The sequence below is a fragment of the Podarcis liolepis genome, assembly GCF_965112155.1.
Source record: "Podarcis liolepis genome assembly, chromosome: 15".
Taxonomy (NCBI): Eukaryota; Metazoa; Chordata; class Lepidosauria; order Squamata; family Lacertidae; genus Podarcis; species Podarcis liolepis.
Genome location: NC_139566.1, coordinates 44,325,455 through 44,343,327, shown reverse-complemented (window position 1 = coordinate 44,343,327; position 17,873 = coordinate 44,325,455). Strand labels below are relative to the sequence as shown.

The window sequence follows — 17,873 nt, the reverse complement described above, 5'->3', positions numbered from 1 at the left end:
TTGAAATTCATTTTGTTAGTTTTGGCTCAGTTTTCCAATCTGATATAGTAAAGATTAATCAACAAAAGCTATTTTGTGAGTTGGAGAAAGAACTGGAATTCTGGAATTCCTAATCTATCTCTTGGTGTGGGAAAATACCCTACCCCAAATTGTAATTATACTACTAAGCATTCCATTAGTTGTCCCATCTGAAATACTGTCAAAATACTACTACTACTACCACTACAACTACTACTAATTTATACCCCGCCCATCTTGCTGGGTTTCCCCAGCCACTCTGGGCGGCTTCCAACAAAATATTAAAATACAGTGGTCTGTTAAATGTTAAAAGCTTCCCTAAACAGGGCTGCCTTCAGATGCTTTCTAAAAGTCTGGTGGTAGTTTTTCTTTTTGAGCGGGCATTCCACAGGGCTGGTGCCACTACCAAGAAGGCCCTCTTTCTGGTTCCCTGTAACTTGGCTTCTTGCAGTGAGGGAACCACCAGAAGGCCCTCAGCGCTGGACCTCAGTGTCTGGGCTGGACGATGGGGGTGGAGACGCTCCTTCAGGTATACTGGACCGAGGCCATTTAGAGCTTTAAAGGTCAGCACCAAGACCTTTAAATTGTGTTTGGAAACGTACTGGGAGCCAATGTAGATCTTTCAAGACAGGTGTTATGTGGTCTCGGCGGCTGCTCCCGGTCACCAGTCTAGCAGTCGCATTCTGGATTAGTTGTAGTTTCCAGGTCACCTTCAAAGGCAGCCCCACATAGAGCGCATTGCAGTAGTCCAAGCGAGAGATAACTAGAGCATTCACCACTCTGGTGAGACAGTCTGCGGACAGATGGGGTCTCAGCCTGAGACAGAGATGCTACAGTATTTTATATGGAATGAAAAAAATCACCTAGGGTAGCGGCCAAAACTCTGTATTTTTTTTAAAAAAAACAAGCAGTGGTGGTATGACAGTACCTAGCAGAAAGGGTACACAACAAAATTGACTAAGTTAAAAGAATGTTTTAAAGAAGATCCACTGTTGGAGGTGGAAGAATTGATAAAAAAGAGATATGCTTAAATATATGCTGTGTTTTAAAGTAAAGAATTGGGAATCTAAATTTGAAATTCTTCTCTCAGTATTAGCTACTATAAGAACCTCTTCCAATATTTTCAAATTAGAGATGCGACCTCTCTGATATGGGGAAGTCAGGAAAGAGGGAAACTGGAAATTCTATTTATCTCTCATTTGGATAAAAGCATAATTCTGTAAACTTCTGCAAAAGTCTGTAAACTTTGGTTGAACTTGGATCAGAACCAGGATACATATGTTAGAAAATGGGTGTGAGGTTTGGATCAAAGAATAACCAGGCAACAATGGAACTTTATTTGGGACAATTTCCATTCTAATATAATTCCAGCAAACCTCTGTCAATGGTATGTAATGCCTTTTAAATTGAATTTAATATACAAATTAGGATTGGATAAATGTTGGGATATGTGGATCAAATAAAACATATACATATATATCTTTTGGAATTCTTCTCAAATAGAAGTATTCTAGAAATTTGTTCAGGTGAATATCTCTGATATGTTAGGAAATCATATACGCTAGGAACCTAAAATATTTCTGCTTGGTTATCTAAAAGATGCCATTCTGGAAAATGATCAAGAACTATTGCTCAACCTCATAACTGCTGTTGTTTATAATATCTAAAAACTGGGGGCAGAGGGAGTATATATCTTACTGTATATGAATAGACTGAAAAAAAATGGCCCATAGTAACTGTGATTAAGCTAACATTACAAAATAATACATATAAACCAGCCAAACAAGTTCATGGGGAAATGAGTATTTTTTGTAATGTTTTGGAGCCGCAAGTCCAACCTTATGCTGCTTACAGCCTGATGTATCGGTATTTTTTATGCTCTTTATCTTTGGTTTATTAGGTTTATTCATAACCTTATTCATTTTAAAATATGGACACCCATTTCTTCATTTTGCGCAGAGCGGAGAGATTGAAGGTGATGTATTCACAATGTACCGTACCTTTATGGTGACTATCCCTGCGGTGCTGAACTATGCTCAGTATATCCTGGTCGCCCTGGGAGGTTTACTGCTTGTGACTGCAACTCTTCTTGGGCTCAGGAGCAAGGTAGGAATAAAACGACATCATTATTATCGATTGAATTATGTAAATTATTATTTCACTTTTCCATGTAAATATGCACTAAGCTGTTTATGACAAAAATCCAAATTGGTGCATAATTACAACATCAATAAAATAATAAATCAAATCAAAACTGAACCCCTGAAATCTTTGCTCCTTAAATCCCATGATTGACTTGCTTTCAAACTGGAAAATTCATATTTGTTTCAGAATGCAGGTTTTGGCTTTCCCTTTTATCCTCTCAGATTTTATAATGGAAGGCCAAAACTCAGAGCCAGGCTGTACCATCTGCAGCAACTCCATGGTGTGACTCTTGATGGATTTGCACCACCAACTGAGGTGGCAATCTAAGGGGGTGGCATGCTTTCATTCCCATTTCCAATATGGGAAGTAGAATGGCAAGAAGGAGAAAAAGTCATATTTACATCCCCCCACAAAAAACCTAGTTTTCTACAAGTTGGGAGGTTTCTTGTATTTAACATGGTGTGCATTCAAAGATGCTATTTCCGCACCGGCTGCCGAAGGTGGTACATTCCTTGAACAGCTGTCTGACGTGATTCTGTCACTCTTGAAGTTCAGCTGTATATTGAAAGCTTTGCTCTTAAAAATGAAATGAATGGCAAAGAAACAGAAAGTACCGGTAGTTGTTGTGGAAGGCTTAGAGGGAGATGTTTGAAAAGAACTTTATTCGCTTTCCAACCAGGAAGCACAGACCCCAGATACTCCTGATTCCACCCAAATACATACCTTGTGACTAAACTATATAATGACACTAGACAGGCAGTAATAAGATCTCAACTTTTTAGAGGCTGGAGAAGGGAGGTATAGAACCACACATTTCAGCCCAGAATTCTGCAGTTGAAATCTGCAGTATTAAAAAAAAATTAAATTAAAGGAAATGCCTGAAGTCTTTATCCTACCTATCAGTTTTTAATCCCTATCTGCATTGAAGTGATTTGTCAAAAGGCTTGTGCATGCCATGACTTGAAAAGTCATTTCCAAGGATCTTTTGACAAGACACTTCACTTACTGGATTTCTCACATCATGCGCATCCACACATTTTTAAAGTGCGCCGGAGGGGGCAAAGTTTGAGTGGCTTTGTTTAGAATGTGACTTGGAATTTTGTGCTGTACCAAAATAGTTACCAAATCAGTAGGGTGACGTGGCTATGAGTTTTCCCACAGGTGCCTTCTTCACTGGCAATGTTTTAGGCAGGGGCAGAGAACCCAATGTTTCCAAACTGTAACTCCCACCACCCCTGGTTATTGGCAATGCTTGCTGGGGCTGAAGGGGTTGGACTAGATGACCCTCAGGACCCCAACTTTACAATTCTATTATTCTATGACTTCTGGAGGGCCACTGGCTCCCCACCCCTGATTAAAGGTGCTCTGCAAATCTCCTGGTCACCATCTGCCAAGGTTGGTGGTGCTACATTGTTAGCGTTGATGTGAGTTCTTGCTGTCAAAGGGATATAGGTGTGCGCTAGATGTTCCATCTGGTGCATGGGACGAAGTGGACTCTGGGCAACCGTAAGTTTGTTTGGAAGGTGCTCCACTGATTTTGGCTGTGAGTTTTGAAGATAACACAAACAAGTATGTTAACTGGCTATTGGAGTAGGACAGCTTTCTCCAACCTGGTGCCCTCCAGATGCCCCTTCCCTGACCTTTGGCCACGCTGGCTGGGGCTGATGGTAGTTGCCATCCAAAACATTCCCACATTGGGGAAGACCAAGAGAGGGGCTACTAAATTAGCTGCTTGCGATGGCAGACTGAGTAATTTTACAAAAAATGGGATTCCTATTAGTAAGCAAGTATATTTTCTCACCCTGTGCTACAAGAAATTATTTTCCTGTTTTTGAAAACAGGAAAAACCTGTCCCTTCAAAAGCTTGCAAATGTTCACAGCCATGAGAGAAATCAGTTACCAGTTGAGTTCAGCGTTACTAGGATTTCCTTTTGGAATCCTTTTCATGTGTGGCATGAAAAATAATTGCAATCTATATTTGAGGTGACCAGGGGGTTGGGGAGCTAGTAACAACAACAACAAACAACAACAACAACAACAACAACAACAACAACAACAACAACAACAACATATTTATACCCCGCCCTCCCCGGCCAGAGCTGGGCTCAGGGCAGCTAACACCAGTAAAATTACAGTAAAAATATAATGGGGGGGGGGGGAACCAATTTAAAATACAGGTTAAAGTGCGACTTAAAATGCAGCCTCATTTTAAAGTAGCCCCTAGTTAGAAAGGAAGTTGTTTTTGCCCCTCCCCCATTCTTTGAAGCTGCCTGAAGGAGCCTCTCCTGTCTGCTCTGCGCAGCTTTGTATAATTGACTTAAGTCTGTTCAGTTGCAAATCCCTTTGTTGCAAATGTTGCAGGGGGCAGGCTTAAGCAACCTGTTCCTACACAACTCTTAAAACCATTTAAATTGATAGCATTGTATCTACTATTCATTAGGTTTGCTTTGAAGTTGGTCATGCTCCTCAGAAGTTGAAAAGTGTGTTGGAATCACAGAATCGAAAGGGACTCTGAGGGCCATCTAGTCCACCCCCTGCAACGCAGGAACCTTTTGGCCCAATGTGGGGCTCAAACCCACGACCCCGAGATTAAGAGCCTCATGCTCTACCGACTAAAATAAACTTCAAAACTGTATTAATTTAATCTTACCCAGTTTTCGCCAATTTAGGGAATCTAGGCACTACTCTAGGATTGAATGTGAGAAAAAAACAACAACTGAGGAATGTTAAGAAGTAATAAAATAATAGATCTTATTCTAATTGCCCCTGCTAAAAAAAATGTGTTTTTTGCTGTCACCTGGTTATCTTGATCTACTGGGGGAAAAGACACAGTAGCAAAGGTTGAGCAATCTGGTATGGATAGTAGTAGAGGGGTAATAACCTCACTCCTCAGATCTTTATAAAGAATGCAAGCTAGCAGCACATGATCTATTGATTCAATACTGCCATCTCCACAGGGACATAAGGGTTTTCCTAGTGGAATTTTTAAAAATTGACCCTCAAGTACATCTGATGACTTTGGGCGTTCCCATCCATTCTCCCTCCATGGGTTCTGGTGAGGTATGGCATGGCCTGTAGGATCAAATTTGGCAGACTCTGCCACCACCTGACCGGTGCTGGAAGCCTGGCTTGCTGCAATAGGGAAGGACTACTCAGAGGAAAGGTGTATAGCTCAGTGATCCAGGTTCAGTCTCTCGGGTGCTGTAGTCTTTCCCCTTTGTTGCCTCCAACGTTTGGCAGCCTCTGAAGTCAGAACAGGGACTAGATGGGTTCCTTGTTTAAGATGTTCCTTGTTTAAGATCAAGAAGTGGTGGTGAGGATTTCAGCTCAGGACCAGAGTTGGGATTTTGATGTGCTCTTGTTTTTCTTAAGCAGCAGGTCCCTAGGTTGCCTGCCCAAATACTTTCAGGCAGGAATGGAAAAAAAAGTCAAAAACAGAATGAAAAAGGTTGAACTTTGTAGGGGGAGGAATGAAGAGTTATTGAAACAAGCAGTTTGCTCAATTCCTGGGTCAGAGACTATACTGAGACCAGTCAGAAGCACATTACTCATTCCTTGTGGTTTTATTGTTTGTTTGGAATGCCTCTGGTCATGTGCAGTGTGCCTTTGAGTTAATACACCGGAGGGGGATCCTGGCTGTTTTGCAGGGAGAAGGGTTTACAGGCAGCGGGGTGTGTGTTGTGATTTCTCTCCACCTGCCTCCAACCCCCACTTCTCTTTTCATGAATAAAACACTTAATTTGGTTCCAAATAACTACTTGGTGGGTGTACAAACTCTGAGTAGCTTCATGCAGGCATAGATCACTTGATTACTGTGTCTTCGACAAAAGGCAGCTAAATGTGTAAACTGGCAGTTTTTGAAAAGTGGTGTGTTAATCATACGTATGATTGGCTTGGGGTCAGAAATAGCCAATTTCAGCAATTCCCAAATCACATGCTCTCTTGAAGACACTGGGATTTCCCCTATATTTATCACCAGCCCTCATTCTTCTGACAAATTCCTTATCCAAAATACCATATTTTGTGTTTTTTATATTCTAATTTTATGTTGTGAACCACCCTGATATCTACGGGTATAGGGTATACAAGTGCATCCTCCAGATGTTGTTGACCCCAATGCCCATCAACCCCAGCAAGCACAGCTCCCCTTTCCCCGCCCTGAAAATTTGGGGAAATGCTGGCCCATTAGATTCACGTCATCCTTGATGTGAAGAGATGAGTGATGAGTAGACATAGAAGTTTGGACCAAACTATAGTTCTTTACAGGGTTGGCAATCTGTGGCTTGTCAGCAGTTGCAGGACCACAGCTCACATCTCATCTGGCCATTGGCCATGTTGGCCGGGGGCTGAAGGGACTTCTTAAGTTCAGCAATATTTAGTTGACATTTATCTCGCACCTTTCTTCCAACACGTGATCAAAGGCAGCATAATGCAATTTCCAGGTGGCACCCATCCCAGCCACTGACCAGATCCAAACCTACTTAGCTTCAGCAAGCTGGTGGCCTCATGTACCAAGATCCATCCTCCAGGACCCATCTTCTACCCATATGATGTTGCTGTTGTTCACAAATCAGCCAGTATTACTCCTTCCAGTAGTAATAACAGTTACTGGTTGCTGATCAAAAAAGTTATCAAATGTTCAGCTGACCTGACTACACTCTAAATTTAGAGTTTTTCTGTCTTCCTCCCCACCCCACTGCTATTACATTTTAAAAAGTCATACATTAGCTAATTTGTGAATAATGTGTCCAGTTTGGTCCTGTGCAATACTGATTCAATGGACAAAATTCCCCTATGAAGGCATAGCGCTGGTAGTTTGCTCATTAAGGGCTGTTAAGTAGCCTTGCAGTTCCAACTAGAGTGCATTCCTTGATTTCCTTAGCTGATTGTTTTAATATTCATTAAACTTTTAAGCATGATTTTTTTAATCCACTGGAGTTCTTCTGAGATGCTGCCACTGTTGGACATAAAAGTATAAGAAGGTTGAATCCTGATTCCTTAAAGCCCACTTTGTTTTAAACAAGAAGAATTCCTTCCAACTCAATTGCACAGCTATCTGTGATTCATAGCCTGGATTATCAAGTGAAAAATATGAATATAGTAATTAAATGAAGCTCTAATCTCACTCAAGCCAGTTGAGAATGGTGTTCCCGTGAAATCTTCATTCTCTCAACAGACATTGAAAGATGGGCCCACTGAGATGCGGACCCAGTCTGCCACAAAATTTTCTAATCCTGGATCCGGCCCTGGCTATAAGTATCGGGGCCCACAGGTAAGAGCCCCCTATATGGGAAGCCTTATCCTGAAAAAGCCGGGCATGCAAACAGAGAACTCTCTCTCTCTCGCTGCTTCTTGCCCCATTGGGAAATCTGAGCAAAGTGGAAGTGGCAGAGGGACAAGCAGAGCCAAACACTTTGCCTGGAGCCCAAGACGTGCAAATGCCTGAGCCAGCCGTGATGCATGGCCAAGTTCTGTCTGTCTGTCTTTCTCTCTCTCTCGTCGTTGGGCTGGCAGTCTATAATAGTGGCCTCCCTTGTAAGCTGGTTGTGTGGACAGACAGATTGAAAAGCCCCCCGTGAACTAAAATAACATACAGGGTATGTGTGTGGGTGTGTATAACTCATAGGGGAAGCTTGCAAACTTATAACTCTTGCCTTAAATTTCCAAAGGGAGAAGATTTGAGTTTTTAAAGCATTTCTTTAAAAAAACAAGAGAGAGAGAGATGTGAACAAACCATTTTTGAATCTGGCTTGAGAACCACCTTTTTTAAAAAAACAAATCCTAAATAACACTTGACATCTCTTAATAAATCTAAGATGGAAATCATCTTGTATCTAGAAAACCAAATCTTTTCTACCAAACATTGAATAAATTAGACTCCATAAATTAGTTCCAGTGATTACTTTGATCTTATTCTTCAGATGAAATTATTATTTTTTAAAAAACAAAATCATCCCTCACTTAAATGATAATCTTCTCCTTTCTTCAGATAAATAACCAAACAGACCTAGTAGTAGAGCATAAAAACACTGTTTAAACCAGACTGATTGTTTTCTAGGGAAAGCTCTTTTTATTTTGGAGTAGTAATAAGGGGTCAGGACCTAAAGGGACCGACCCCGTCTCCAAAGAAAAAAACATCTACTCAGCAGCTCGGAAGGAAGCGAAACTATAGGTGGATACATGACAATAAAAGGTAATGTCAACCATTGTAAAACCAAAGTATCTTCATTCTGTTTAAAACCTTCTTGGTTTTAAACGGCTGCTTTAGTGGTTGGGTGCTTTTAAAATGATGTAGGCGCAACGGTGGGCATCTTGAGTTCCACCCAGGTAATCCCTCTTGCTCACAACTGCCTCCTGGGATCCCCTTCCTCCAGCACCCCATGCCCTGCTATTGCTCACCTCATTTTTCTTGAAAATAATGATGATGATGATGATAAAGCTGGATCCAAGTTTATGAAGGCCTGCTTGGGATTTTGGGAATTAACTCTTTGCTATAATTCCAATGTAAGAAATACATTCTGGATCAGACATCCTAGTCCACATTGTTTTTGAAGGTGTCTTTTGAAACTATCTACACACAGCTCCTGGTGTTTGGGAGCTTTCAGCATCCGAACATGGGGTTTTTGTTTTAGTTACCAACAGCCTTGCTAAGATTTCTTCTCCAGGAATTTGCCTCAATGTTGTTGTTTTTTAATGCCATCTAAACAAGGTCCATTATCTTACAACGGTGAATCTTATCAGGTATGTATTGTGCTAAGAAGTTGCCTATTCTTGGTCTGTCCAGAATTACTGCCTTTTGGCTTTATTTATATTCTAGCGTTATTGGAAAGATGAAATATAAGACAGCGAAACAGATAAAGCTGTTGGTTTATTCTGACCAGCTGCTGTAGGTGTCAAGGTAATGTGAGCTTTAGATATTTGTGCAGTTTGCATATTCTTACACAGATGGAAATTAGCCTGATGGAGGGATGTATCAATTCTGCCCCATCAATATCTTGTTCAAAGGTGCCCTTGTCTGGTAAAGGTTGGTAATGTGAGGGGAAACTTCAGTCACCTCAGTGTGGTAGAAGATTGAGGCTGTGTTTGGATGTAACACTGGACTATGGTGCAGTGACTGGGGCTCAGGCTTGGCTGCTCTTCCCCTTTCTCCTTTTCCAGCATGGCTAGGTGGAAACTGGAAGCTTTCACTTCTGTGTTTAGCTGCAGCTTAGCATTATGTCCAAACCTGGGCAAGCCAAGGCTAGTCAGCTATGGATTACTTCAGCCTTTATCACCCTGGTGCCCTACAGAATTTTTGGATGACAACTCCTATCATCTCATACTACTGGCTATGCTGACTAGGCATGATTGGAATTGTAGTTCAGAACATCTGAAACAAGCAAATTTCAAAACTGTACTCTTTGAAGCTGGCATGTTGTTTTGTTTTTAAAAAACAGAATTAAAATTAATCACAGTGTCTGGACACAACACTAAACTATGGTTTGTTTAAAATGGAAGTGAGAGCTCATAGCCACCCTGAAGAGGAACAGAAAGGGCACAAGCCTGAGGCTCTTGCACACAAACACTTAGCTAGCTGTGCTGTTAGTGTTGCATGTGAAGCAGGCCAGATTCCTGCTGTGTGGAGGTGTGTTCTGGTAAAATGTTCACTTTCTGCAATGGATGTGGTACCGTGGTACCTCGGTTCTCAAATGAAATCTGTTCTGGAAGCCCATTTGGCTTCCGAAATGTTCAAAAACCAAGGTGCGGCTTCCCATTGGTTGTAATAGCTTCTTGCACTCAGCAGAAGCCGCGTCACACATTCGGGTTCCGAAAAACGTTTGAAAACAGAAGCATTTACTTCTGGGTTTTTGGCATTCGGGAGCTGAAATGTACGATAACGGAGGCACTTGGGAACCGAGGTTCCACTGTAAGCTGACTCTCCACACCAGGATTTATAAGAAGGATCAGTCCAACTGAAGCATATGCTCTCCTTTCTGACAGTCCAGGTTCTAACTAGACTTTTCTTGCTTCTTTCAGAGAGATGCTCGAGCAAAGACTCCACAGATGCCAAATCTACCAAACGGCCAAATTCAGGATTCAGAAACTACCCCTCTTCTGCAAAAGGACATAAACACAGTTCACTCCAGCATTTTTCCTGATACTTGATACCTCTGTTCCTCTTTGCCAAGGATCCTTAATGAGCTATTACCAATCTATGTGGCCTGGGTGTGGGTGGGCCCAGCAGAACAAACTCAGGTGTATTTGCACTGACTCTGGAAGAGTGATAGGTGCACATGGTTCTTCTCTTCTTACACTACAGTAGCTTTCCAGAAAGCTGACCCTTTTGAAAAGTAAAATCTCCATGCCCGGAGATTTTAGTGCCTTCACTCCCACAGCACCACCTTCCCATTACAACCTATCAAAAGTTTCATGTAAGAATTAAAATTGGGTGGGTTTGGAGAGCAGGGTGGAATTTGCATCTGTGGAAGCTACATAGGCAAGATGTCAGAGTCTCTCCCTGATTTTATCCTGAGCACAACGCCTTACACTCCACAAGCAATTAAATGCTGTTGTCGTTTTTGTATGTTTAAACCCAGCTGGAAACATGATGCATCCAAACGACACTTGGTTTTCAATGCACAGCATTACAGGAGAAACACTCGGTTCTTCGCCACATCAGGGTTGCTGAGGGTTATAACAACACGGTGCTAATTTTGGGGTGACAGAAGGGAAAGTGCCTTTATCTTAAGATTATTCTGGGAACCAGAGTGGCAGAGTATCCTTGACTTAGCTCACCACCACCAAAGTGTTTCCAGTTTCAGACTTCTAAGACTTTCCACCTTATCCCAGCTTTGCTACTGGAAAGGACCTGTTTTTAACAACTGTTGCCAAACACCATTTCATCCTATTTCCCATGCCATAGTATACAGAGAATATTCCAGATGTGTGTCTTTTTTCAAGAGAAAAATTAAAGTACTCTGAGTCTTTCATTAAGGTTTTTCATTCTTAGTGTGTCAATGCAGGGTTGTGAAGAGGGGAAGAGGGAGAGAAGCATTTTAGTGTTGGCCTGTCAAAACAGTCTTAGCGTGTGTGGTGGGGGTAATAATAATAATAATAATAATTAATAATAATAATAATTTATTTGTACCCCGCCCATCTGGCTGGGTTTCCCCAGCCACTCTGGGCAGCTTCCAACAAAGACAAAAAATACAGTAAAATATCACAGATTAAAAACTTCCCTGAACAGGGCTGCCTTAAGATGTCTTCTAAATGTCAGGTAGTTATTTATCGCTTTGACATCTGATGGGAGGGCGTTCCACAGGGCGGGCGCCACTACTGAGAAGGCCCTCTGCCTGGTTCCCTGTAGCTTTGCTTCTCGCAATGAGGGAACCGCCAGAAGGCCCTCGGCGCTGGACCTCAGCGTCCGGGCAGAACGATGGGGGTGGAGACGCTCCTTCAGGTATACTGGGCCGAGGCCGTTTAGGGCTTTAAAGGTCAACACCAGCACTTTGAATTGTGCTCGGAAACGTACTGGAAGCCAATGTAGGTCTTTCAAGACCGGTGTTATGTGGTCTCTGCGGCCGCCCCCAGTCACCAGTCTAGCTGCCGCATTCTGGATTAGTTGTAGTTTCCGAGTCACCTTCAAAGGTAGCCCCACGTAGAGCGCATTGCAGTAGTCCAAGCGGGAGATAACTAGAGCATGCACCACTCTGGCGAGACAGTCCGCAGGCAGATAGGGTCTCAGCCTGCGTACCAGGTGGAGTTGGTAGACAGCTGCCCTGGATACAGAATTGACCTGCGCCTCCATGGACAGCTGTGAGTCCAAAATGACTCCCAGGCTGCGCACCTGGTCCTTCAGGGGCACAGTTACCCTATTCAGGACCAGGGAGTCCTCCACACCAGCCCGCCCCCTGTCCCCCAAAAACAGTACTTCTGTCTTGTCAGGATTCAGCTTCAATCCATTAGCTGCCATCCATCCTCCAACAGCCTCCAGGCACTCACACAGGACCTTCACCGCCTTCACTGGTTCTGATTTGAAAGAGAGGTAGAGCTGGGTATCATCTGCATATTGATGGACACCCAGTCCAAACCCCCTGATGATCTCTCCCAGCGGCTTCATATAGATGTTAATAGCATGGGGGAGAGGACGGAACCCTGAGGCACCCCACAAGTGAGGGCCCAGGGGTTTGAACACTCACCCCCCCACCACTTTCTGAACACGGCCCAGGAGGAAGGAGCGAAACCACTGTATAACAGTGCCCCCAGCTCCCAGCCCCTCTAGACGGTCCAGACGGATGTTATGGTCGATTGTATCAAAGGCCGCTGAGAGATCCAGCAGAACCAGGAAACAACTCTCACCTTTGTCCCTAGCCCGCCGGAGATCATCAACCAGCGCGACCAAGGCAGTTTCAGTCCCATGGTGAGGCCTGAATCCCGATTGGAAGGGATCCAAATGGTCCGCATCCTCCAGGCGTGCCTGGAGTTGTTCAGCAACCACACGCTCAATCACCTTGCCCAAGAATGGAAGATTTGAGACTGGGCGATAGTTGGCCATAGTCTAAAGATGTTTTTTTTAAGAAACGGTTTAATGACCGCCTCTTTCAGCGGATCTGGGAATGTTTCCTCACAGAGGGAAGCATTCACCACTCCACAGAGCCCATCGCCCAGCCCTTCCCGGCTTGCTTTTATTAGCCAGGATGGGCAAGGATCAAGGAGACAGGTGGTTGGTTTCACGCGTCCAAGCAGCCTGTCCACATCCTCGGGGGTAACGGATTGAAATTGATTCCATGCAACTTGACCAGACAGAGCTCTAGCACTCTCCCGCCCCAGCCCTGCTCCCAACGGTGGTGTCTAGCTCCTTCCGAATATGAGTGATTTTATTTGCAAAAAACTTAGCAAAATCATTGCAGGAGATCTTGGGGTCTTTACAAGGCCCCGGTGGTAACGGTGGTTCCGTTAAATTGCGAACCACCTGAAAGAGTCTCCTGCTACTATTTTCTGCAGATGCAATAGAGGCGGTGAAGAAAGTCTTCTTCGCCGTCGCTATCGCCACTTGGTAGGCTCGACGTTGAGCTCTAACCTGTGTCCGGTCAGATTCGGAGTGAGTTTTCTGCCACCGACGTTCTAGCCGTCTCAGCGATTGTTTCATCGCCCTCAGCTCTGAAGAAAACCACGGGGCTGTCCGGGCTCCATGCAATCGGAGAGGGTGCTTCGGAGCCAGACAGTCGATAGCCCTGGTTAACTCCACATTCCAGTGGGCCACCAGGGAATCAGCTGAAAAGCCATCAACATGGGATAGAGCATCCCCTACCACTCTCTGGAAGCCAATTGGATCCATTAAGTGGCAGGGGCGGACCATCCAAATTGGTCCCACCTCCCTGCAGAGGGGAAGGGTCGCAGAGAAGTCCAGTTGCACCAGGAAGTTATCTGACCATGGCACATCTTTTGTTTCACTTTTACTTAGTGTCAGATCACCCACGTCACTAGAGGTGAACACCAGGTCTAAGGCATGTCCGTGACTATGAGTTGGGCCAAACTTATTCAGGGACAGCCCCATGCTTTCCACGAAGTCCCGAGCAGCCCCTTGTAAGGTCGTGTCGGCATGGATGTTAAAATCCCCTAGGACAACCAAACTAGGTGTCTCCAGGAGAAAATCCGCCACGACCTGAAGCAGCTCGGACAGGGAATCCTTGGTGCAGCAGGGAGGTCGGTACACCAAAAGGAATCCTGTACTGCCCCAATTGCCCAACTTCCGGAACATGCACTCAGAGAACTGGATCTTCCCAATAGGACGCCTAGTGCAGACTAATGACTTCCTAAACATCACTGCAACCCCCCCTCCCTGCCCACATGACCTGGGTTGCTGTGCGTAAGAGAAACCTGGTGGGCAAGCAGCGGCAAGGACAGGCCCATCTGCTTCCTCCAGCCAGGTCTCTGTCACACATGCCAGGTCAAATCCTCCATCCACAATCAAGTCGTGGATGGCAGTGGTTTTATTCTTCATTGACCTGACATTGCACAGCAACACTTTCAGGTCATGTGGGTTTCCCCTGTTGATTCCAGTATCCATCCAGTCAAGGCCAGACCAGGAGGCAGGGATAGTCTTCAAACAACGACTAAACCTGCCTCCTCGGTAATGACATGGTCTGGTCTTAGCGTAACTCCGCCTCCTGCCCATGATCACCGAGATCGGATGTCCCAGTCCTTCCCCCCCTGTGGAACTTGTCCCAGCCATCGTGTTGGTTGGGGAGCCACTCCTAGGCAGCCCGGATCCCGCCCCTTAAAAACAAAACACAAACTATACAGAACCAATAAAACAACAACAACAAAAAGGAACAGAACAATTATACTAAAATTAATCCCCAACCAACTATCCATCCCACCCACCCACCCCCAACAAAGGAAAAAAGGAAAAAAGGAATAAAAAATTAAATTGCCACCGACTGCTTGAGGACATTTTAAAGCACATTAACCACCTGGAACAGGGAAGCAATGGCAGAACACTTCCCACACTTCCCCAAAAGTTTGTTCCAAATAAGGGCCTGGGCCCTGCCCCCGGGGCCAGTTGGAGAAGGCCCTGGAAGGGAGCAGGCCCTGCAGTCCTCACCCAGCTGATGGGTAAGATTTCATAAATGATGAGAAATTTTTATTTGTTTGATTATTTATAGAAATGCTTATAAATCACAGTTTTGGGATGGGGAAGTGCTATACAATTATTATGTATACAATACAAAACCTCATAAAAACTGAAATCGCATATCAAGCAGCCAACTTATTACAGGAATATTTTTTCTTATTAGTCTGCATAAGCCCTGACAGTATAGAAAAGTTTTCAGCAAATATTTAAACATTAATACAGAAAGTGCCTGCTGAATCTCCATTGGTGAAAATGTTGGGGCAAAGTGGGGGACTGCTGTGCTTGGCCTTCCGGTGGTGTTTGACTCCAGTTCCCATTGTGCCTGACTGCTGGCTACCTTGGCCAGGGCTGATGGGAGCTAGAGTCCAAGAAACGCCTGGAGGGGACCCCCACAAATTCCCCATTCCTGTGGAAGAGGATTGGGAGCATTAGGAGTAGCACTTTAGCACTTGGCCACTGGGCGGAGATGTTGCCACATGGTAGTAAACAAATGTTCCGTGAGGGTGCTTTAGCTACACCAGCCAGATCCTCTCCCTCCTAGTTTTAATGTTTAATCTGGGTTAAGGAAGAGTGCTGCACTTGATAAACCTGGGCACAGTGAAAAAAGCATCATGCTGGCTTTCCCCTGTGTGGCTTGAAAAGCATCCAGCCTCAGTGTGTGTGTGTGTGTGTGTGTGTGTGTGTGTGTGTGTGTGTGTGTTTTGCAGAGGAAGTCCGGTCACTTTAACCTGCTGTGGTCAACCAGCTGCTTTGAAGTCAACCTGTCTGTGAATCATTAGCCACTTAGAACATTGAAAATAATTAATTGCATATATTCTGCAAATAATTACTTGCATGCTATAGTCTGCCTTTTCTTCCAAAGACCTCAAAGTTGCATGCATGGTTCTCCTCTGCCCACAGTTTTTTCCCTCACAGCAAATCCTGTGATGTAGATTAGGCCGTGATGGGCCCAGGGCCTGGAGGGAGCTTCCCAGGCGGACTCTGCTTTGAGCCTGGTCTCCTCTAATCCTAGTCCGCATTCCCACCATACCTTTAAAGCACTGTGAAACAGCTGTGGCCCCCCCCCAAGGGATTCTGGGAGCTGTAGCTTGTTAAAGGTGATGAACATTGTTATGAGACCCCCTTTTCCCTTCATAGATCTACAGTTACCAAAGTTTGTGAGAAGAAGGCTTGGCTGTCAAACTACTCTGGGAATTGTAGCTCTTTGAGGGGAATAGGGATCTCCTACAATGTTTGCCAAACTATAGCTCCCAGAATTCTTTGGGGGAAGTCATGCCCGGGCGGATGTGGCCCTAGCCTAACACTCCCAACTAGTGTATCACACTGGGAAGATTTGAGTCTTCCAGCAGCTACACTCTTCGTACATAATTGCATAGTGTTAGCACCAACCATGAACTAGAAGTACAGAGTGTATTGTTGTTTATCTTTGTTTATCCCTACTTGAAGGCAATGGCTGTCAGGCTGCCATGCAGAAACCTGAAGATCCTGTCTTTTTTGTTCCAGAAAGCTGCACAATATTACAATATTTTGCCACTCCTTTCAACGAACCCAAGGTGTGACGTACAAATTGGTTCTCACCTTCCCCAGCAACCCCAGTTTAGCTACACAATAACCCTGGACTAGTTTTTATTTTATTTATTGAGGGTTAAAGATTAAAGGTAAAGGGTAAAGGGACCCCTGACCATTAGGTCCAGTCGTGGCTGACTCTGGGGTTGCGGCACTCATCTCGCTTTATTGGCCGAGGGAGCCGGCATACAGCTTCCAGGTCATGTGGCCAGCATTACTAAGCCGCTTCTGGCGAACCAGAGCAGTGCACGGAAACGCCGTTTACCTTCCCACTGAAGCGGTACCTGTTTATCTACTTGCACTTTGAATTGCTTTCAAACTGCTAGGTTGGCAGGAGCAGGGACAGAGCAACGGGAGCTCACCCCATTGCGGGGATTTGAACCGCCGACATTCTGATCAGCAAGCCCTAGGCTCTGTGGTTTAACCCACAGCGCCACCCGCGTCCCTGAACTTGTACCAACTGAGTTCTACTAGGTCTAGACCCATTGGCGTTAATTGGCCCAAGTTAGTCATCCCAACTTGAAAGCCTTCCCCTCATTCACTTGCCAGGGCAGGCAGGGTCCGGCACTTACGCTGGCTGCCCTTATGCTGGCTACCCAGCAGGTGATGTCATTGCTTCTGGTCTGGAAAAACTCCTGGAGCTGCATTCCTCCTCCCATGCTCACTCTGGCCCGAGGGACACAGCCATTCCTTTCTCCTGGGGTCCTGCCAATGGGCCATGGCCAGTGTACTGCTTGAATCATGACTATTCATGAAACTCCAGTTATTAATGGCATGTAAACACTTCTTTGTTTTGTTTCTTCTTGTCATATGGACAAAAGAAAGTTGTCCTCTGATCTCTCTGCCCCCAATCTCAAAAGCTTTGGCATGAAAGCTAATAGCTCAAACCAGCCTGGCACAGCTGCTTGCAGCTGGCATCTCAATGCCACCTGCATGCGCTTGGCCTTCAAGTCAAGCATTAAGCAACCCTGGAAAAGTGCAGCTGACCGAAGATGCTGGTGCAGGCCTGTAAATCATTGGAGCAGGCCACAGGTTTGTCGAAAGACTGCCAGCAGCCTCAAAGGGTCTCCGTTGCCCTTTTTATACTTTTGCCTCCCCTTGCCTGGTGCTTTCTGACTGGGGGAACAGATGAGGAGGGGTGTGCAACAAGCTCAGTATGAAATTGCATGCATTTAAGTGCAAAAGAAAGGCTCAGTTCTTCTGTCAGTTCTGATCTGGAAACAATTTGGACCTACTGGATTATTTCACACACACATCTGGAGTGGCTTTTCCTAAACTTCTATTGTACTCCAACTTCCATCAGCCCCAGCCAACATGGCCAATAGGCAGGGATGATAAAAATTGTAGTCCAGAGATAGCTAGAGGACACCAGATTGTCGATGACTCTTTTGTGTTTTTGTGTGTGTGTGCACACATACACACACGTGTAATATATAATATATAATAATGGATCAACATAGCTGCCGGCAGTTTTGGACACTCCTTGTGGAGGAGTTGTGGCTGTCGCAATGAGCTCTTGCATGTCAAC

The 17,873-nt window shown here is 44.7% G+C and overlaps 1 protein-coding gene across 4 annotated transcripts in view; it reads left to right on the top strand.

Moving 5' to 3' along the window:
• SCARB1 (scavenger receptor class B member 1) overlaps positions 1–11,132 on the top strand; it is a 54,679-nt gene extending 43,547 nt beyond the window's left edge. Inside the window, exons 11-14 of one of the 4 annotated variants that reach the window (XM_083476723.1) lie at positions 1,978–2,124; positions 7,340–7,435; positions 8,222–8,356; positions 10,180–11,132. In XM_083476723.1, coding sequence (XP_083332849.1) covers positions 1,978–2,124; positions 7,340–7,435; positions 8,222–8,335 — 357 coding nt within the window. In that variant the 3' untranslated portion in view covers positions 8,336–8,356; positions 10,180–11,132. The remainder of the gene's footprint in view (positions 1–1,977; positions 2,125–7,339; positions 7,436–8,221; positions 8,357–10,179) is intronic. The other 3 variants (XM_083476725.1, XM_083476722.1, XM_083476724.1) reach the window with 3 other exon arrangements.
• The last annotated feature ends 6,741 nt before the right edge of the window (positions 11,133–17,873 follow it).